This window comes from Pseudorasbora parva, chromosome 2 (genome assembly GCF_024679245.1).
Source record: "Pseudorasbora parva isolate DD20220531a chromosome 2, ASM2467924v1, whole genome shotgun sequence".
Classification (NCBI taxonomy): Eukaryota; Metazoa; Chordata; class Actinopteri; order Cypriniformes; family Gobionidae; genus Pseudorasbora; species Pseudorasbora parva.
This window is the reverse complement of record NC_090173.1, coordinates 37,368,195-37,390,785: the sequence shown is the minus strand read 5'-3', so window position 1 is coordinate 37,390,785 and position 22,591 is coordinate 37,368,195. Positions and strand designations below refer to the sequence as shown.

Sequence of the window (22,591 nt, the reverse complement as noted above, 5' to 3'; positions counted from 1 at the left end):
ACATATATATAATATGTTTATCACTCTGGGTTTATTCTAGAAGACTTCATGAGGTGTGTCCTGGGATGTTTAACACAGAATTGAAGTTCACGTGCACAATGGACACTTGTTAGCTGTAATACATTTAGCATACATTTTCTGCAACATAATTGAAGCATTTAAAATAATCCTTGTCTTTTAAATCATGTGAAAGAAATATAGTTTGACTGTAATGCAGTGTTATTTTTCATTTAAACTAAAACTACATAATATATAGTTATATATTATTTAAAAAAACACTATATAAATGGTTTTGTTAGTTAAAATAAAGTTGAAATAAGATAAAAAATAAGAAAGGTTGCTAACTGAAATACACTAAGTCACAAATGAAGTCACGGATTTATATAAATTAAGTATCAGCAGTTTAAGTTAAGTTAAAATTACTCAAATGAAAACATGAAGGCTACATAGAATATTTAAAAAAGCCAAAATAAATAAAACCGATTAAAAAAGAAATATAAAAGATAGAAATACTAGAATAACTGACGTAATGTGGATCTGTTTTGTAATGTGACATGTTCCAGCTAACTATTTTGACTTTTGACTTTTAAATGATCAATAAGATTATCCAAGTAATTAATTCTTGCTAGCACAAGCAAACAATACTTAAAATGTCTATTATCAGTCATAAATAATTGAGAGAACTGCGAAAAAAAATTTAAGAATTTATTTTTATTGAATCTTTAAAATGCAGATGAAAAGAGATCAGTGATGATTTCATCTTAATGTCCCACAGCTCAACCATTTTACATTGTAAACTAATTCATAAGTGCTTAAGGTTTAAGGCATATACTTGATTGACTAAAGGCCATCAAATCTTGAAAATATAATCTCATGAAATCTTCACAACACAGTGGGGAAAAAAAATGTAAACCAATAATATATTACAATGGCTCACAAAATTGACAGATGAAATTCATGAATACAGATTCAGTTCAAATTCGATGTAAATGTATTTTGACTGGAACACACAGCTTGACAGAAACGGATTGAGGATGGAGAGATCAGCCTTTAGTCTCAAGCACACCCTCCCTGATCCTCCAGCTCCATGGTAGTTTGCAGTCAGGGGCAAGGGTGCAGCAAGACTTGTGTCCATACTGATGATAGTGGCTGGAGTCAGGGGCAGGGACACAACGCAGGAACAGGCCGCTTTCCAGGACCTCTTTGTCATGGGGCACCATGCAACCATCCTCTGTTTGCAGACTGAACACGTTCTCTGAGATCTGCCCGAGAGAGAAGATATTATTCTAAAGCAAACACAAAGAGTAATGGAGAAAAAATGTGTGCTGCATTACACACTACACACACACACACACACACACACACACACACACACACACACACACACACTGTTTACCTGGTCGCTGATTCCTCTTGCGATGTGGCCTACTTTCACCCTGGGCGTCTCCCGAATATGAAAACATTTGCCATCAAAGTCCCTGATATAAACATCCACCCCTGAGGAAACAAAGAACAGATGTGAACATGACACAAATAACCATGGTAAACGACAATGTAATCTAAAAATATTGCACAAACATGAATAGCGTGTATGTGTCAAAAGCACTGGTTTAAGTTAAATATGGAACATGTGCATTAGGCCTAGACAATATTAATGAAACTGCTGTTGAATTATTTTTTCTTTACTAAGCATAATTGGAAAAACCTTAAGAAATACATAAAAGCTAAACTACCATTCAGAGTAAGTTTATGACCAGTAACTTTTTCCCGCCAAAAGAATTTTTTTTTTTCTGCAAGGATGCATAACATTTATTAAAAGGGACAGTAAAGACATTTAAAATAAATTATGTTCTTATGAACTTTTTATATTCAAAGAATCCTTTTAATTTACTCCGGTTTACACAAAAATAATAATATTGATTTTTAAAATGATTTATACTATTATTTAACTTTAAATAAAGTGTACTTTGATAGCAAACATAATATTTAGTTGGAGTGGTATTGAGTATGTTCACTGGTGTTGGTATGGACTGCTAAACCGTCCGAAGAAATCAAGACTTGTTAACACACCGTCAAAGCAGCGGGGCGGAGGTTGGCGCGTGGGGGCGAGCCAGTCCCTGCTGAAGCTCTGGACATCTTGGCTGTTGTAAGAAAACACGCCTGAGCTGTCATCATCGCCAGCGACAACTGACCAACGTCCTGAATCCTGGAGAGGGGGAAAGCGGGAAACCTTTTGAATTTCTAAAAAGCTGTAATTGGTCGAAGGGAGATGCTCCACTAGCAACCAACAGCTGAGAGTTGTCAGGAAGTGTGGTCTTAACCATTCACTCTTAATAACCTGTTCACGTATTTACTACATGCATTAGGTTAGAAGGAATTACAGGCTGTCTCATATCCAGCATCCTGAACTTGATGCATGGGGTTGTGTACCTTCTTGTCCCCGTATTCGGAGAGGCAGTCGCTACTGAGACAAGAAAGCAGCTGCTCCTGTATCTCTGCAGAATGAGGCTGGGAGAGACTACTCAGAAAGAAATCTGCAGAGAGTGTGAGAGAGCAAACTCAGTGTTACAATTATAATCTGCAATGCCATGGTTCAGAATGAATATTAACAAGCAGCTTGTTTCCATCAACATATTTTTGAAGCTAATTTTGGGATATGGCATAAAAAAACACTGGACATAAAACATATGTTCCTTTGCGGTGAATAAATTGTTCTTTGTTAAGAAGACTTGCAGATTAAAGGGATAGTTCACCCAAAAATGAAAATGTGATGTTTGTCTGCTTACCCCCAGTGCATCCAAGATGTAGGTGTGTCTGTTTCTTCAGTAGAACACAAATTAAGATTTTTAACTTCAACCGCTGCAGTCTGCCAGTCATAATGCATGTGAATGGCTAACAACTCTATGAGAGTTATAAAAAAAAACATGCTTGGACAACATGCACAAAAACCCTGCTGTTCGTTATGACACATTGATGTCTCAAGACTGGAACCGATCGGTTTCTGTGAGAAACCAAACAGTATTGTTTGTTTTTTTTACCTCATATCCAGATGAATCTCAACTAGTGTTCCCATCCGCTATTTCTTCCGTCTGGTAAGGTCAAACATCATAGCGATCATATTTATATATATTTATATGTCCCTCATTAGTGCCTGCGCGGATCGGCCAAATGAGGAATCTACAAAATATATATCTATGAACGCACCAGTTTGACCTTAACAGACGGAAGTAATGACGGATAGGAACACTAGATGAGATTCGTCTGGATATAAGGTAAAAAAACAACAACATAAATACTGTTCGGTCTCTCACAGAAACCGATCGGTTCGTGTCTTGAGACATCAATGTGTCGTCACGAGCAGCAGGGTTTTTGTGCATGTTGTCCAAGCATGTTTTTTTTTTTTTAATCTCATAGAGTTGTTACCCATTCACATGCATTATGACTGGCAGACTGCAGCGGTTGGAGTTAAAAATCTTAATTTGTGTTCTACTGAAGTAACAAACACACCTACATCTTGGATGCACTGGGGATAAGCAGATAAACATCACATTTTAATTTTTGGGTGAACTATCCCTTTAACTACTATAGGAACACATTTATGGAATAAAATTAAACACTAGATAAAACACTAAAACTCATCTGAAATGTTATGGTCATTCTGAAAACGCATAAACACTACCGTTCAAACATTGGCTCTGGTACAGTTTTTGGAAAGTTATTTTATGCTCAACAAGTCTGCATTCATTTGAATATCAAATGATCGGATTTGATGGGCTGCTCACCTATCTCCAGTCTCCGCATCTCTTGTTCTGGTTTGGTCTTACTGCTGATTTGCGGCTCAGGTGAAGTGGCTTGAATGTGGAGCAGTGACTTCGGAGAGTGGTCATCGTTTCTCGTCTCCTCTGTGTGTTTGCACTTTATCTTGTGTGGTTTGCTATTACGTTCCCCATCACCCTCTTTCCTCTTCTGCTCTGAGCTCATCCACTGCAGCTTAGAGTTATGTGAGGATGTGGCGTGGTGGGATGCGGTGGGTGTGGCTGAATGGGCGGGGTCTGATTCCTCTGGCCTCCCCAGTGGCTTCATATAAGTTAATTCTTTTGCAAGACTGCAAAGTCCCCCGACTGCAAATAAATTGATGACACTGTTAATAGTATAACATTTAATATTCAGACATTTGTAAGTGTTGCATGCTTCCATCATTTGTACCTTCTTTAAGTGCTTTAGCAGTTTTAACAGCAAGTTCTTTGGCAGAAGCTCGTTTGATTGGATCTTTCTGCAGTCCTGCTTTTATGACATCAGCCGTATAGGAACTGCAGTCATGTGGGATTTCCCTTAAAGGTGGAGGCTCTTTTGCTATCTATCACCGGGCAAACACAAACAATATTTGTTATGCGTTTAGTGAATGCAAATCATATAGGTTTCACATAACAATGATTCAAATTAAATGTGACTTTAAAAGAGGGAGGACCTTATTTGCCCTTCATTAAATGATTTCTAATCGTAGCTTACCTTGAGGCAAAGTGGGCGGGAATAGTAGCGGGTCCATGGATGACAGCCATTGAGCATATGCAGAAGCATACAGCAGCTGCTCCAGATGTCTGCTTTTGAAGAGTGGGGCTCATTGAGCACCACCTCAGGTGCCATATGGGTCTCTGTGCCTTTCAGCCCTAGACACATACCAAATTAGTTGCTCAACTCATGCATGTATATCTATGAACGCATGCATCTATATTCTCTTTAAGTATGTTTGTGGTCCTTACCCCGACCATCACTAAGCCCGTGCTTGCCTAATCTCTCTGAATACCCAAAATCACACAGGAATGCATCTTTCCCATTCTCTGACAGTAAAATGTTGTCCGCTGAAAACAAAACAAAAACATGAGAACAAACACACACACACACACACACAAAACAGACAGACAGACAGCAAATTATTTAATTGAAGAATAAATTGGAAAAGCCCTGAGAAATACTTAAAAGCTAAACTACTGTTCAAAAAGGCTTGGACCAGTAAGTTTGTTTTGTTTTTTCAAAAGAAAGGCATTTTGTTTTCGGCAAGGAGGCATTTATTTAATCAGAATTGACAGTAAAGCTTTTTATAATGTTATTTCAAATAAATGCTGTCAATAATGCTGCATAATATTTCACAAAGTTAAACTTTTAACTGTATCAAACAAATGCAGCCTTGGTGAGCATAAGATATTTTCAAAAACTAAATCTTCCCGACCCCAAACGTTTCAACAGTAGTGTTTTGAGTGAAACAAGTTATTCAAATAGATTTTTGAAGTTTAAGATCATCCTCAAGAGTATCATGATGCATCACAATGACAGTGCTTTAGGACATTCAAGTAGCTTTTATAAACATGCATCTTGAGACAAAATAGTGGCTTTAAGTTTTAGTCAGGGACTAGCTTAAGTCTCGTCTGCGAAACCGGCACTAATTAACTATTGGTAAGACTTCAGAATGGGTATATAGTTATATATATATAAAGTATCTATATATACCTTCCGACGCAAAAGTAAGGTTTTATTTGATTTATTTTTTGTGAATGTATGAGACTTCTGATTGTTTAGCCATCTAACAGTGAAACATCTAGCCATCTAACATCGAAGGTACAGTAAATGATAAAACTATTTCTGCTACAAACCAGTGTGTTTAAAATTATGATAATAAATTAAATACGCTAAGAAATACCAGTTTGCAATATCAAGCAGCATAATGAGCTGTTTTCCAATGGGCACATCTGTTCCCATAAGTCTCTGCTCTAGAAGTGGTGAATGGCCGGTTCCAGGAAAAGTTAACATTTGAGTTTAATAGTCTTTCGGTTTGTAAATGGCAAACCACAAATTTGTTGACTGATAAAATAGAAGACAAGATTAAAACACTGATAATATGCAGGACATTTGGGCAGCAGATGGCGCTGAAAATGTCAGAGAAGAATTGTTTGTATTACTTTTTGCTTGAATTTAACTGCCCTTTATTAATTTGAATAGATTATGAAGATATTAGGCTGCTCATCTAATCTCTTGTGTTCTTCTGCATTATACATGGTCACTTCTTCAGTCAGTGTCTTGTTTCTTTCTCCTTGTTCTCAACCCCCCTTCATCTGAACCACATGAGTCATGCTGTGGGAAATTCCCAGCCCCGAGTTGCTCACAATGTACTCTGATCTCTCTCTCTCTCTCTCTCTCTCTCTCTCTCTCTCTCTCTCTCTCTCTCTCTCTCTCTCTCTCTCTCTCTCTCTCTCTCTCCTCTCCTCTCCTCTCTCCTCTCTCCTCTTTCTCTCTCTCTTTCTCTCTCTCTCTCTTTCTTTCACCACAGGTGCTGTTTGTCTCACCACTTTCAATGGAAAAAGCATCTAAACCCAGCCAGGCAGCCAAGAAACACAATATTAGAATCAATTTCTTTAACTGCATATCTGTAATTCTTCAGATTGCTTATGGCTTTATGACGACGTGTTTCTTACAGCATTTTCTGAAGAACACAACAGAACCAACCAACACAGAAGGCAATTGTATTGCTCATATACTGCTCTTTTATTGCTCAGTTCATTTCAGTGTTATGTTATCTTATTTTGTATTATGTTATTTATTTAAGTATTTATTAATTAGCATTCATTTTTATATTTCCAGGTTTCATTTTAGTTGAAGGTTTAGTAATTGTATTATGTGTTTTTGTCCTTTTCGTAGTTTTTTTAATTTAGGTTTAATCTTTTTTTCTCTTTTTTTGCCTATTTAGTTGTGATTTATTTTTTTATTTACATTAGTACTTATTTTATTTTAATTAACAATAGCAACACTGGTTCACATGTGTATTTCAACTTTGTCTGAGGTTTATCCCCTTAAATTTACATTAAAGCTACACTGTGTGATATTTTCCCCCATTTAGCGGTGAAAAGGTATATGACCATCCAGTGAGTATTTGTTTCTGTTCCTCTCAATTCTGATTTCATTTGAACTCCTACGGTGGCCAATTGAGTCCAAGATTAACATGGCAATCCCCCTCTTCACATTCGACACGGTGTCATCGAGTGTTAAAATGCGAAAGGCGAAGCTTGAATTTACGGGTATGTCCCTCTTTGGCTGCTGTACTTTCAAGATGGAGGGGCAACATGGCGACCAGCATTCGAACCCCTCACCCGTATGTATTTTCAATGGAATATTAAAAACTTATGAAAATACTTTATTACTTAAAATGACGTAAATATACATTAATGAGCAAATATATTTTTGAAAGAGCTAAGTGTTTTTAGCTAAGAATAAACAAAAAAAAGTTACACAGTGTAGCTTTAAGACTACTTTTGAAAAACTGACATACGATGTTGGAAACTGGTTATTGTTCCTTTGTAAGAAACTAGTTTATATTGAGATTTATAACATGTGGTATCTTGGCAAATTTGTGTGTCGACAATGTGGCGACGTGAGATTACCACCAGGGTCATTTTACTCTGGAAAAAAATCTTTAAAGTAGGAGACAGAAGTCCTCAGTTTCTTCTGCATTTAATGCCAATTGCTGTCAAGAAGAAACCATTGTGATATTTAGAGCTTCTCACTTGTGATTTTTCATTTCTTTATGCAGTTTCCAAAGAACTGAATCTGAAGGAAGTGAGACCAAAAAAGGGATGTCCATTTTCCAAATAAATAAAGTTGCACGTTAATGTTAAATATTAATATAATGTCATCTTTCCACATAAGGTAAAGGCAATCTGGTTTATTGAATAGAGGACAGAACAAATGCTTAAACTTTAGACTTGTTTATCATGTTCCACTTTCTATCAGCCAATCAAATCCCTCAGAGGCCTTTTTAGCTTCCCAGCCTACATTCTGCACATTACCTTTGATGTCCAGGTGAAGGATCCGCTTCCTATGCAGGTGGTTTAGCGCCCCCAGCACTTGCTGAAGGTAGTGCAGGGACAGATCCTCTGGCAAGCGGCCTCGTTCCTCCACCAGCTGTCCTAGAGAACCTGTGCAAACAGAGTGGATCAAACTTTCCATCTCTCCACAAGAGATTTCCTTTGTGCAGAACACCAAATATGCCAAATAATGAACTAAGAAATAGATGAGGGAATAAAGAGGCTGTATGTTGCGTGTCTAAGCGTGCATTTCTGAGTTCTTACTGGATTTGAGGTCCATGAAGAGGATGAAGGACAGACCTTCACGCACCACTCCAAAAAGTTCCACCACCTGAGGAGACTGCAGGGCACTCCACGAGCCCACCTCCTCACTGCTGAAACTCACCAATGGCACCTGAAAACACAGGATCAATGGCATAATGAAAACATCTTACATTTGAATCTCAGCATTGCCAATTGCCAGAAGAATAAGCTGGACACAAAGGTTACAAATACCTTTTTGGCGGCACACATGAACCCGGTGCCTTTGTCTTTAATGCTGTAGACCTCTCCAAATGAGCCCTGCTTGAGAAATCGGCAGCGTTCATACTCCCGTCCCTCTCTGTACTCAAAATTCACCGGTTGTAGCCCCTAAAGAAAAGTCAAAATGACGTTATGAATGCTGATTGGCCAATACAGTGTTCTGTATTGATACAGTGATACACATTTCAGGATTCTATGATGAACATAAAGCAAAAGAGAACAGAATTGATTTGAAATATTTTTTAACATTATAAATGTTTTTATTGTCACTTTTGATAAATGTAATGAATCCTTGCAAACTAATATGCATTAGTGCATATAAAAATTTAATTCATTTCTTGAAAAAAAAAAGCTCCAAAACTTGGAGCTGGATTAAATTTGTATCCATCCTTCATTATGTTCCTTATAATGTTGTAATGCCTAAATTTACTTAATAAACTACAACTATTTATGTATTTACTACTTTTTATGTATTTACATAAACTATTTTATGACCATGCTTCAATATTGCTTCATTAAAAGGCTCGAGAAAATTATTGTTTATTAGTAATATCTAGAATTTCTAAATGTCATATTAAAGCACATGACTAAGTATGTGAAGAACTTTTTTACTGTTTGCTTATTTCTCTTTGTAAAGGAAACTCCGCAAGCAGATCTAGGCTGGTGGTGAAGTAAACATGAAACACTGCTGAAGACAAGAAAAACAGGAAACTGACAACTGCAAGTCAACTTCCGGCTATGTGTAGTGTGTACACATGCAGTCAAGTGTGCCTGTGTTTCTCACTCTCTCTCTCTCTCTCTCTCTCTCTTCCTCTCTGTATTAGTATGCTTATGTTTTCTTTATCTGTATTGAAGTTGGGTTGTGTGTGCTTATGCTGTGTACTCTTATTTAAATGTGTATCTTAGCATGCAAGAGAACCCATCTATGCACATACTTTTGGTTCATTCACATGTCAATTTCAACATGCCTTTTGCCATTTAAAATCACCTCTTTAAACAGGATCCCTTCGTTCTTGTCGCTCTCCTCGCTTTCGTCCTCATCTCTCTCTCTCTCCTCTCTCAGCACGTCTTTGACGAAGCTATATGCAGAGCAGCGATCTTCGGTTGTAACGTAGCCCCTCAGGGCTGTAACAAGCAGGGGGTTCTCACTTCTTAGTGGAGACTTCAGCTCCTCATGCTCTAGCACATAGCTCTGGTAGGACTCCAGCTGATAAGGGTACGACGGACCCTCTGTTTCCTGCACGGACACCCTCTCCGTGCTGAGGCCGCTGCTGTATGTATTGCTACTGTTGCTGCTGCTGATGCACACTGGGTCTCTAACCTGAACCAAGAGGAAAAACACTTGAAAGCACTGTGTAAACTCAACGTAGATAGTCTGTAAAAGTGTCTGTAAAAAATGCTTCAAGCCTCTAGGGAGAGTTAAAGTCAAGACATGACTCAGTATTTAATTAATCACTGGATTTCCTCTGGGACATGGTAAACTAATAGCGGAGACAACAGCCTAGTCTTAAATTCAATCAAAAGACTTTCTTTACATTCAGTTCCAAAACATAGTGAGCTTCCTGCCTAGGTAAAATGTTTTAGACATCAGAAGAACTACGCTGATAAAATAAAGATAAGCAACACGTGTATATTTCATCAAGTACGTAATCCCAGGATGCATTGCTGTGAAAATTTGCATCCAAAAGTGATAAACTAATAAAAAACCTTTTTTTTTTTTTTTTTAAATTGCTACAGAAAAGTATCAATAGAAATGTGTTTTAATTTTATTAAAAATGCACTATTTTAGTCAGTATCAGGTTATTACCCTCTGTAGTGCATATTAGTTTCAATATCTAATCTAATCTGCTAATGTCAGATTCTGATATACTAAACTGCTTAGTGCATTAATTATAGTAGTGTCCACACACCAATAGACAAGAGGCTTTCGTTTATTATAATTGCACATTGCAGTTATGTCATCTACTGCTTTAAAACACATGCTTATTCTGATTGGCTGTCAGTGTTTTTATTGTGTCATTATTGTTATAGTTATGGTATCGACTTCTCTATTCGCTGTACATGTTCAGTTGCTACATTAAATAACAATTTTTAAGTACACTGGCTATTTAAGTCAAATCATATTAAACTGACTTAAAAAATTTATGAATCTTGTATAACTACTAAAATGAAAATTGCTTAACATATTTTGATGAGTTAAAGTAATGTTAAAAATGATTATTAAAACTTATGTCTGCTTATGTCTGACGCCACATCACTTTTTTGGGTCCAAATGCTCTTATCAAAAACCAAAAGTAAAAAACAAATAGAGCTAATAAACACTCACAGTGTGCTGTAATACTACCAAAAAATCATCATGTTTTATATAGTAAAATATATGTATCCAGAGTTTTAAATGCTTTGCTTAAAGGAGTACTTTAAATGATTTCTGCTCATTAACAGCTGTTGTTATATCTTACTTGAGCGGAGGCAGAATCAGTATTCGATTTATCACAACTTAACAAGTGAATAGTTATCGTGCTTGATGTGTCCTTGAAAGATGATTTGGATGCTTAGCTGCCCATCTAGACAGCAAACATCAATGCAGCTCACCAGGCTTTGGAACAAAGCTGTTGCATATATATTTCATTAAATTCAACCTAATTTATGCAATGCCCTTCTCTCAGCTCTCAGTATGACAATTACACAAATTACCGTTAATTCAATCTAACCTGAATGAGAGATGATGACAGGCACTCGCCACTGTCCTGCTCCGGCACTCCAGTGACTCCCACAAACTCGCTCGAACGGCCATCCTTATCACCCTGTCGCCGCCGCTGTCTCTTTCGACGTTTCCTTCTGGGCCGACCACGAAAGACGGAGCCAACAGGCGGTATGGAGGTGACAACATGTGGCCCATTTTTGTGGCTGAAAATATGAAATGTAATGTATTGATATGTAATGTAGTATGTTTTAGTGACATTCATTCCGGTTATTAAAAGAACTGTGTGACAGTCACATTTTACCTGCCATTGGGGCAGAACTCCTGCGAATCCTGGGACTCACCTATAAAAAAAGATAAATGATTCAGCCCAAATATATTTGGAAATATTATCAACAGAAATTATCAATTCATTCTTTCTCTTTAAATCAGTACTTACATTCTGCCTGTGCGATGATGGATGGTTTCTCAGTCCCGTGTTTCCACTCATGTTTGGCAGTTCCCTGATACATGACCTTCCAGTAGAAGGTATTTTTTAACGGGTCCATTTTGTCCAGCACTCCTCCTTTACTCTCTGTGTGAGAGTCTGGGTTCGAGACGAGGCAGTTGAGAGCTTTGCTACCACTGTGATCCATGTGGCAGAACGGGAAGGTGGAGTTCCAAATTCTTTGAGACATCTTGAAATTCTATGAAACAAAGAAACAATCAATAAATCAATTCGGACTCATGTTGCTCAGCAACATCAAATGTGTATCACTAAACCTCACGGTTCTTAAATAGTGGTCCCTCATTCTCTTTTAGTCTCACGCACACACATAGAAAGATCATAACTGCTCAGTGGAAAAAGATCCCACGCACCTGGCCTTCACTAACTGGTGCTGGTTACGCTAACTGGCAGGAGAGGGTATTTTGTTTCAGGTAAAACAAGATGATACAAATTCATTACAGTCTTCATTCTAACAGTGATTGGTCACAGAACTTTGAACTTTGTACCTGCTGAAAGCAACAGAGGACACTACTCTAAGTATTTTCAGTGAACACAAAGACTCTATTCTTCACTTTAACACTTCCTGCTCCTCAAACTTGATCTGTGGAACGTGAGGATCTGCTGAGGGTGTAACATGAGCCTTCTGCTTATCAAAATGAAGGAGTGTTCTGCACGGATCACACCACTGCTGTTGTGTTTTGACACTCTTTGACTGGACAACCCATATTGAAATAAGTTAGCCAGTTATAATCGGACTATTAGGACTCATTTGTGTATTGAAAAAGTCCAAATTTAGAACATTATATCAGAGCTTTATCTCTGATGAATTACAAAAGTATAAACTAACCTTACGCCAGCGACTATTTCTCACTACTTCATTGTGGGTATATGTGGGAGGTATGAAGACAATCTTGTTCCTCGTTTGATTGGTCAATGATACATTTTCAAACGCAGAAGGTGGGGTTGATTTTTTTTCTTCTGCGTCCTCATTGTTTGGAAATACACTAAAGCTTTTGTTTGTGGTGCTTACAAAATTAATATCAGCCATGCCTTACCTTAAATGGACAGTTCACCCAAAAATGAAAATGCTGTCATCAATTACACACCCATGTGTCGTTCCAAACCTATAATACTTTTGTTCATCTTCAAATCACAAATTAAGATTTTTTCAACTAAATCTGTTCCTTCATTGGCAGCTACACAACTACCACTTTGATGCTTCAAAAAGTTCAGTTTGTAAAACATATATATGAATTGAGTGGATAAGTCCAAATTTTCTGAAGAGACTTGATTGCTTTCTTTACATGATGAACAGATTAAATGTAGGCTTTTATTCATATATAAACATACATTAGTGCACACATCAAATATAATAAACAGGAAGCTCAAGCATGCTGTTACACAGTATTAGCATCCTCAAGACCCAAAGAGGTTTTTTCTCACTCGTCAAGCAGGCTCGGTTGAGATGTTTATGTTCACTGATCAATGTTTATATTATGAATAAAAGCCTAAATTCAATCTGTTCATCGTATAAAGTGATCGAGTCTCTTCAGAAAATTTTATTATGAACTTTATTATGAATTAAGTTTCTTATGAACTTTCTGTCAAAGTGGTAGTTGCGTAGACTGTCAATGGAGAGTACAGAACTGGCTCAGATTTTATTAAAAAGATCTTCATTTGTGTTCCTGAAGATGAACAAAAGTCTTATGGCTTTGGAACGACAGAAGGGTGAGTAAATGATGACACCGTTTTCATTTTTAGGTAAACTAACACATTTAGTATTAATTTGGTCTATAGCCATCTTGCCTATGGAATTTAAAGATGCCTCATAGATGCATCTGCATAACAAGAAGCTAAAAAAACAGCCAAAAAACATAGCAACAAATTTTAACCTCTTAAAATTCCCCAAACAGGATTTTTGCCGCCAATACCGACTACTGGTCATCGTGATTGGACGATCCGATAATTCAAGCTTTATATAAGTGATATGTAAGCTCTCTTCAAGTAGCATATTTAAAGGTAATGGCTTATAACTCTACAAACAAAACAAGTACATGGTCTCTTTTGATAGAAAACCTTTAAAATTGTGAAGATAGATATTATATAGATCATGTTTGGAGGTTCTTATGTTACAACACTGCTGAGAAAACCTCAGAATAAGTTATGCAATTTATTGATTTGTTATTAATCATCTGTGGCATAATTGATGAACAACAGCTCATGAAAACAAGTTTGGGCTTGTTCAGTCACATCAACTGCATCTGGAATTAGATCGGCCAAATTTAGTGACTACTGACCAAAACATAAAATGTGATTATTGCACAGAGCACTTCAAAACTCAAAAAACCAAACAACTGCATATATCGACAAGCTAAAACTAATCAGTAACCAGCAAATAGAACACCTTAGCAACTGTCAGCAACAAGCTAAAACAGACCAGAACACCCTAGAAACCGAATAGTAACACCCTGGCAACAACCCATAGCACTCTAGCATTGTTTGTGGCAGCAAGTTTTGCAAACAGTAACTACATTTTCATAAGAAAATCTATTCTTTATTTCTGTGCGATCATTTAGCTGAGTAACAACATTTTATAAAAATTAGTCAAACATGCAACTCAATTTATTTTCTTCATACTAGTGAAATTATTCTTAAAAGCTCTTAATGACATAAATACACTAAAATATGAACAAGTCGTTTTTTACAGTTTTTTACTTTACAGTTCAGCTGTAAAGATCTTCACAGCCTAAAGAAACTCTGCAAGGTCTCACGCAGTTGCAGCATGTTGCATCAGTGCACCTTTATATGACCCCAGTTAATCTGTCCCACACTTTCCCTTTCCCTTTCCCTCTCTCTCGCTCTCTCTCTGTCTCTCTCTCTCTCTCTCTCTCTCTCTCTCTCTCTCTCTCTCTCTTTCTCTCTGCAGCTTTTATACCTCTAAACTAAGAGAAAACAACCCTCCATCTAAAACCAACGTCATCCATGTAGATGCCGCCAACAGCTTATTGGCTGCAAGGAGCTGAATCCTCCATTTTGATAGTTAATGGAGAACCTGTTACATCACCGAAATGACTTCAGAGAGCACTCACAGCACGGTGGGAAGATACAAATCAAAGTGTTTCAAACATAAGCAGTGGAAAATATGTTGTAACAAAGTCCTGTAGCCGAGTAACCTGTATTTACTCAAATGTTCCTCACACCAACATACAGCACAATCACATGAGACCCCAGCAGAGACTGCCTTTTCATTACAATATGGTAATCTGGATTCAATGACAATTAGCAAATAGTATTACACATTTTAATTTTAAATAATTTAACCTTTTAATCTTGCACACAAGAAAAAGCAAAAGAGAGTGAAAACATACCGCTTTTCAAATACAGCTTCAAATGCAGAGAGCAAAGCATGAGAAATCATTTACTAACAGTCATCGAGCCCAGTCCCTCCTCTTTCTCTTTCTCTCTCTCTCTCTCTCTCTCTCTCTCTCTCTCTCTCTCTCTCTCTCTCTCTCTCTCTCCATTAGTCAGTGTGCACCTCTGACGATTGATCCCGCTGGCTGTCTGCCATGTCAAGAGGGCCTGCGCTCTGATTGGATGGGGCTGATTTACGGGAAATCATCTCCATTTCCCTTCTCTGCGCTCCCCTCCTCCTCCTCCTGAGGCAGCAGTCAGGCTCTCAGTAACTTCACCTGCCTGAAAGACTATCATTCTTTAACTGAACTGTCTCTCTAAAAAGATCATCATATCTTGCTTAATGTCTCCTTATATCTATATTTTTTGACATTTATCATCTTACAGGGATAGTTCACCCTAAAATTTGAACTCTGTTATTGCTTACTCATCGAGATGTCATTCCAAACCTGTATGACTTTCTTTCTAGTGTGGAACATAAAATAAGATAGTTTAAGTAACCAACATACTTCAAAATATCTTCTCCGGGGCTCCACAGAAGAAAGAAAGCCATACAGGTATGGAATAATGTGAGGGTAAGTAAATGATAACAGAATTGTCATTTTTGGGTGAACTATCCCTTTAAGTGTTTTACCCAACTCTTTCTTGTGAGAAGGCAGACATCACTCAACCAAATAGCTTGTGGCATTTAAAATGTCCCATTTGTATGTGTATATGTTGTAGAGTTTATCATGCAATTCAAACTGAGAAATGCCAGATTTTGCTCACCTACTGTAACCTTATAACAGACCCTTTTCACAGACTGTGATGATACATTTCCACCGCATATGTTTTTAAAAATATAAATGTACATTCATAATAACACTATACCGTGTGTTTACTTATTTCGGCATTAAATTACAGAAGACTAGTTCACACTGCTTTGTGAATGTTTCTAATAGGGAGTGGTGGCAAATTTGACATCTTTCTCTCTTCTAACCAATGTATTTTTCTTTTGAAATTACAGCCAACAGGAACGCAAAAAATATTTTTGTTGTAGTTTTCGTTTACCACTATAAAAATTTACTCAGTTATGACGATTTCTGCTTCAGAGAACCCTGAAAATGTGAAAGGAGTCTTTTCCTTGATATCAAGGCTACATCCGAAAACTGAAAGATGCTGCCTTCGGAGGATGCATTCCAAGATAGGAAGGATTCAAGGCATGAGTGAATCCAGTGTTCGCTTCATTTCCTGTCTGTGCTTTCCATTCTATGACAGCTGAGCTAAAAATAAAGATGGTGTCTGAAAGTTACAGTTGGTGTGTAAATGTATGCTTTTAACTAACGTTTATTACTTACTTGATGTAATTTCTAGTAAGTAATTCAAATGACTATTGTGGTAATTAAATATTTGCTTAGGTTTTCCCAAATCTCAATTTTGCTGTAGTTCATTAAACTGTTGCACTGCCTCAGAAGTCTGTCTGAAATCCCTTCATGTGCAACTGCTGCCTACAAAGTCATTTCCTGATAGGGCAGCTGACTACGCTTTCGGACGCAGCCCAAGTCAATATTTTCTCGGTGGATTTCCATATCTGACTCTACATCAAAAAATTCTGCCCGCAAATGTAATAGCCTACACAAAATACACCGCTGTATGTTCTGAGAAACATATTTTGCTTTGGTATATGTAGGCTTACAGTGCGTCCGTGACATAACATTTATAATCAGCATTGTACCATCGCTTGCATGCAGCCATATTTCTAATTCTGTATTGCTTGAATTTTTAGTACTAATTAGTTTGTTCAAAAGGTGGATCTGTTGTTTCGCAATATAACAAAAAAAGGAGTAGACAGAACAACCAAAAACTACTGGAGACAGAAACATACTGACGACCGCTTCTGTAAAGGGGTTAAGAGATACCCACAACTAAGTTTAAACAAGTTTAAATGAGCACATAGACATTTTTATCAGTCATTACTTTTGGAGAAAAACAGCACAAACAGTGGACATTGCCAATAATTAAACTTTTTTTACAGTGTATGTGTCGACCGCCTGTTTTCACACACGCTATTAAATTGAGTATACTGTACGTCAAAACTGAAGTATACTTTGGGCTTTAGCTGACTAAGAAATTAGCATCTAGCATCTTGTTTGTTTTTTATAACCAGTTTGACTGCATAACTGAATTGTCTTTAAAGTCGAAATAGCCAAGTTGTCAGCCGAAAAGTATGTTTATACAACACTGCATATAAATTCCATTACAGATCATATCACTATTTTCTCTTTAGAGGAAATGGACCTGAAACATTTTTATAGCATTAAACACATTTACAAGAAACTCTACAGATTAAAAGGCAATACAGTTTTTGGTGACCCTTTATTTTAATGGTCCGGTTTAGACAGTCTACTGACTAAAAGTAACTTTGCAACTATATGTCAACTAGCATGAGTTAGAGTATCAGTAGACTTCTGCCTAATATCTGCTAACTCTTTATTCTGATGGTCCCTCAACAGATATTCTTCTGAGTCTGACTATAAGTAACTTTGCAAGAATTAGGGCTGGACCAGAATATTTGTTTGGTGGGTTGATATTTGATTTTCAATTGTGGGATTCGAATATTCGTTGTTTTTTCTCGCAAATCCGGCATCTCCCTGGAAACGGTTCATACATTAAGACTAAAAAATCTGCCGAAATACAATACTCGTTTTTAAAATAAATATATTTGCTTCTTCTTAGCCTAAGCGTTCCCTGCAAACGAGCATTATCTGTCAAGAGCCCACAACTGCATGAGCTTATATGGGAGAAGTGCATGCCTGAGCCAACTTTCGTTTGACATTGTGGAAAATAGAATAATAGAATCTAGGGGTGACCCCGAAAAGTCGAAGATTCGATGCATCGATATGCGGAGCCTGATTCGACCACCGATCTCACGGTCGAATCTTCGAGGGTGTTATGAAACGAGGATCATACCATTTTGGCAATATGGGGGTGCTCAATATTTTAAAGACGTGTCGCGGCGCTGAGCTGAGCTGAGCATCGGTGTGCGACCCCTTTAAGGGCGAGCTTCGCACCGCGCCTTTAAAATTAGAACACGTTCAATGAGTGTACACACACCGGCGGCAGCATTCAGCGTTTGTCCGCGGCCACTCAGGAAGTTGTAATCCTGCTGCACCACAGAGCGCTTCCGTGCAGCTCATCTGTCAGTCAATTCAAAATTTAGCTCGCGTGTATATAATGTGCGCGTCAGGTGTCAGTGTGAGTGAGATCCTGAGGCGCGGGGCTGAGCTTCGCGTGCGTCTTCCTTTAGGCAAAATCGGCATGTAAACGCACTCAAAGTGTTCTTTTCCTCTCTAGGCAGGTATTTTTTTAGGTTTATTTATCAAAAAGTTATTTTATATATTTGTGTGATGTTCTGTATTTCGATTGCAGCTTTAACATGTTATGAAAAAACGGTTTATTAATGTTTATCCACCACATTACCTTTTATGCTATTTAAACCTAAATAAGAAAGCCATTGTCTGTTCATCTGTCAGTTGGCAGGCAGTTTTGGTCGCTTTATTAAAAGGTGTTGCTGTGTGCAGTGTGTAAAGGAAAATAAAAATAGTTTTACACTTCTGCTGACAGTGTCGTGCCCCTCCCAACCCATTCACACACACACAGATGATTCGACTATCAGTCGACCATAGAGAGATTCGACAATTCTGATTCGATTGTCTAAATCCTTAGTCGAGGACAGCCCTAATAGAATCAAAATATATTAGCCTTTTAACCCTATAATGAATGACAGTGCGGCCGTGCGCATTTTATTTTCGGTTTAGAATTAGCGCCAATTCGGAGGTGGGTTGCTTGAATGGAAGGTTCGTTAGCCTATTATTCTTAATGAAAAACACAACAACAAAACAATACAATGACAAACTCACTTAAATAGGTGCTTTTACGTGGTGCCGCGGTGGGCAAGACGATAACTGAACAAGCAAGCCTATTAATTGTTATTATCAGACCTGTGTGTTTTGTATCACTAGTCTAGTGTTCATTCTCTGAGCATATAAGCCTTGCCCGCCTTGGGCGCTCCGCTTCTCAAGATTCCTTCCTTTAATAGAGCAAAGAATTTGTTCAGTCCATTTCCTCCAAGCTTCGAATATTCGTTGTTGATTTCTACCGATGCTTCGAAGCTCAAAAAATGTAATTGGGACCAGCCCTAGCAAGAAAGTGTTGACATGTTGTAGTGGCAATATTACTAGTTTGTAGAATGTCTAAAGTGGACTGTCAAAATGTATTGAAAGGTAGTGTAACTAGATTTTTTTTAATTAACACTTTGATTCAACAGGATGAATAAAATGAATCCAATGTGACAGCAAAGACAAATTATTACTTTTTTAAATAAATGCTGTTCTTCTGATCGTTCTATTATCAAAGAATTTTGACAAAAATGTATAACAAATGTTTTCAACATTAATAGTTTATTGAGCTTTGCCACCCCAGGAATAAAAGTGTTTAAATTTAAAGTGTGATAATATTTCATAATATAAGTGTTTTTACTGTATTTTTGATCAAATAAATGCAGCCATGGTAAGCATAAGAGACTTTCTTTGAAAAACATGTGACCAATCCCAAACGTTTTAACGGTAGTGTAAATCTTGCTCATATTTGCACATATATCTATTATGTGCAAAACCACAGAGTGAAAAAAGTGAGAAAAGAGACCTAGCAAGGACATTTTCAAACATTTGTCACAGTCAATTATGTTCAGGCTACTACAGAACTGGGAGTTAAGCCACACCTTGAATTTGTCATTTCTAATGAACAGTTCAGGGAAATGGTGCGGTTTGGCTTGTAACAGACAAAAACTTGTTTTTGGACGTTAACTTTTCTTCAACACATCAAAACTCACAGCCTGTAATTATCAGCAGGTTAAAAGTAAACATGCAGGCTCTGCACATTTGTTTTTTAAGGTTGAATGTTGTTGTTTTTTTGCAGAAGTTAGGGTGCATAAATACAGGCAGATAAGGAAGAAAACACAAAATGACAGACAGTGGATTCAATGGGCAATGGCATACGGAAGTGTGGATGTTTCGGGCAGCTCAAACAGGAACTGTGTGGTAATGAGGCCAGGGAAGGGGCCAAGAAGGAAAACACACATGCTAAGAGCTATAATGACAGCCTTTTACCACTGAAGCCTGTGACAAAACAAATCGGTTTAACCAACGGGAATGTCCACTTCACAATGACTGTGTTTAAAAGACCAGTCATTTACTGTAGCGCACTTGCTTACTGCAAGCCAATTACCTCTAAGCCCTTTTAGCTTTTATCATTTTATTACTAAACTACTTTAGTGAAAGACTTTTCACTTGTTTACTCTTTCGAAAATATGATGGACGGAAGTGCAAACTAGTTAAAACATAAGAGTTTTTGGAAGAATAAGTCTTAGTCTAAGTTTACTCTTGTTTACTCATTCTATATATATATATATATATATATATATATATATATATATATATATATATATATATATATATATATATATATATATATATATATATGGTCCGCTCAGAAGATATGAATAAACGTTTGGTGTATGAAAGTGCTACCAAAGAATTTAGGTCCTAAAGGGAATGACTCAGTGCATGAAAAGAAAAAAAAGTCAGCCTACAGATGCATAAACACGCATGTATTTAGTGTCTAGTTTTAAAGAAGATATGCTATGTAAACAAAAAGCACACCATCTTAAAATTGACCAGAGCATGAAATAAACAATGCTTTTTCCTGTAGAGTCTTGCCCTGAACACACACACACATTGAGAGATTAGGCGTGACTCATCCACACTCCCACACATGAACAGGATGCTTTTGGCCTGAGTAAGTCCTGCTGAAATGTCTAAACTCAGGAACTGGGGGCCTGCGAGACCTGTTGATCAGCCCACTGCAAACAGACCCCCTGAATAACTGTCAGGGGCCATTGCCACCAAGAAAGACAGAATGCATAAAAGGCTGTTACTATGAGACTGTTTCCATCGCATTACAGAAATGCTTTCATAGACATTAAACACGTGATAATAGCCATACACTCTCAGGTACAGTATGAAGGGACTAACGTTACTAAATGCATGCATTTTAGTTATTGCACGCGCGCGCACGTACGCACACTTAAGGGTAACTTTTAAATATTAGAAATTTAATATATGTTGTTTATATTTACTGAATATTTTATACACATAATATGTTGAAAAACAAATCTTTAACGTTACTTGTCTTACATATTACATAATGTAATATGTAAGAATTACATCCAACAGATTTTTGCACGAAATTTCTCGTTTTCACACATTAACGACTCTTGTTTCTCAATATTTTATACATTTAAATTAAGAATATTTTGAAAGCCTTCATGGGGTTCTGCATAAGTTAAAACATTTTAAAAGCGATGACAGAAACAAGCGCTTTAACTTCCTCCTTCGCGCCGCCATTTCGCACAAATCAGGAGAAAAATCCTCTGTGACCAAATGTAGTGAATTCAGCTGGTGTGCGACTTAAAGACAGGCGTTCCTTACGGACACTATAAGGGTTATTCAGTAGAGTTAAGGGGACTTACCTTAATTGTGTTTAATAAATTAGGAGAATGGTCTTGTGTCGAACGGTGTCGAACTCTTTATGATCGCATAGACAGGAAGGCTGGGGCTGAGTGTCAAAACGTAGTAAGCAGCCTACCTAGACAGCATGTTTGGGCACCACAAGCCACAATCGCGTTCAGTTGGCTATCTAGATAGGCTGTCCACGACGTTTTGAGACACCGAATGTGACGTTGCGACAGAAGATTCATATCGAAAGAAAGTTCCCTTAAAGCAGTTTATAAGGTTGACGTTAAATGGCCACATTGATGCGTTTGTTTCAAATGTTGTTGTGTAGCCTAGGCCCTACCTATTTCCGCCACAGCAGTGTAATAAAATACATCTTGTAGCCTACAGAACAACACATGTGAGGAACAGCATAGCCACATTACAATTATTATAGCCTTTACAACCATAACAAATTCAGTATCTCCATTTATAGCAACAAAGGAAACATTAAACACTCATTTTGCATTTTTTGTTTCTTTATTATTATTATTGTTATTATTATTATTATTATTATTATTATTATTATTATTATTATTATTATTATTATTATTATTTATAGATAAGAATCGTATATGTTAATTGGGAAAAAAGTGACGTATCCAGCATAGGCTAGGCTGCCTCATTTGTTATGTTGTCACATAGTGTTGTCATAGCATGTAAATTTGGATTTTTTTATTTGGCCAATATTTTGATCTAGAGCACCATCTACTGGCATATTGTCATGTAGGTACATGCTTGTTCATAATTTGGGGGAAAGTAGTATCCCATGAGTGTTATTAAAGTTAAATTTATTAAAGTTATTAAAACTTTTTTTTTTTTAATCTAGCCTATAATCTTGAAAATGGGCCACAGTCATTATGCCTAACTCCACTTAACAATTCCTTCCCATCTTGAGAAGAATAGGCCTACATATAATACAAATTATTTTCTTGGAAAGTATTATGTAGAATTTGATCTATAATCAAATGATGTACAACCGTTATCTCATCTATTTATAGATATATTTCGTTTTTGTGTGTGTGTG

At 37.1% G+C, this 22,591-nt stretch overlaps 1 protein-coding gene across 2 annotated transcripts; it reads right to left on the bottom strand.

Annotated features, from left to right (window-relative positions):
* Positions 1 to 756: 756 nt before the first annotated feature.
* map3k14a (mitogen-activated protein kinase kinase kinase 14a) lies at positions 757 to 21,796 on the bottom strand. Of its 2 annotated transcripts, none has more exons than XM_067418828.1 (16): positions 21,543 to 21,796; positions 11,516 to 11,762; positions 11,381 to 11,420; positions 11,087 to 11,282; positions 9,364 to 9,696; positions 8,349 to 8,483; positions 8,118 to 8,247; positions 7,836 to 7,964; positions 4,761 to 4,859; positions 4,510 to 4,667; positions 4,207 to 4,357; positions 3,783 to 4,121; positions 2,431 to 2,534; positions 2,071 to 2,206; positions 1,397 to 1,497; positions 757 to 1,262 (listed from the first exon to the last, which is right to left on the bottom strand). In XM_067418828.1, the coding sequence occupies exons 2-16, from the start codon at positions 11,751 to 11,753 to the stop codon at positions 1,044 to 1,046; spliced, it is 2,508 nt and encodes an 835-aa protein (XP_067274929.1). In that variant the 5' UTR covers positions 11,754 to 11,762; positions 21,543 to 21,796; the 3' UTR covers positions 757 to 1,043. The 2 variants fall into 2 exon arrangements, with proteins under 2 accessions (XP_067274929.1, XP_067274930.1); XM_067418829.1 differs by lacking the exon at positions 21,543 to 21,796 and adding an exon at positions 14,932 to 15,043.
* Between the last annotated feature and the right edge of the window lie 795 nt (positions 21,797 to 22,591).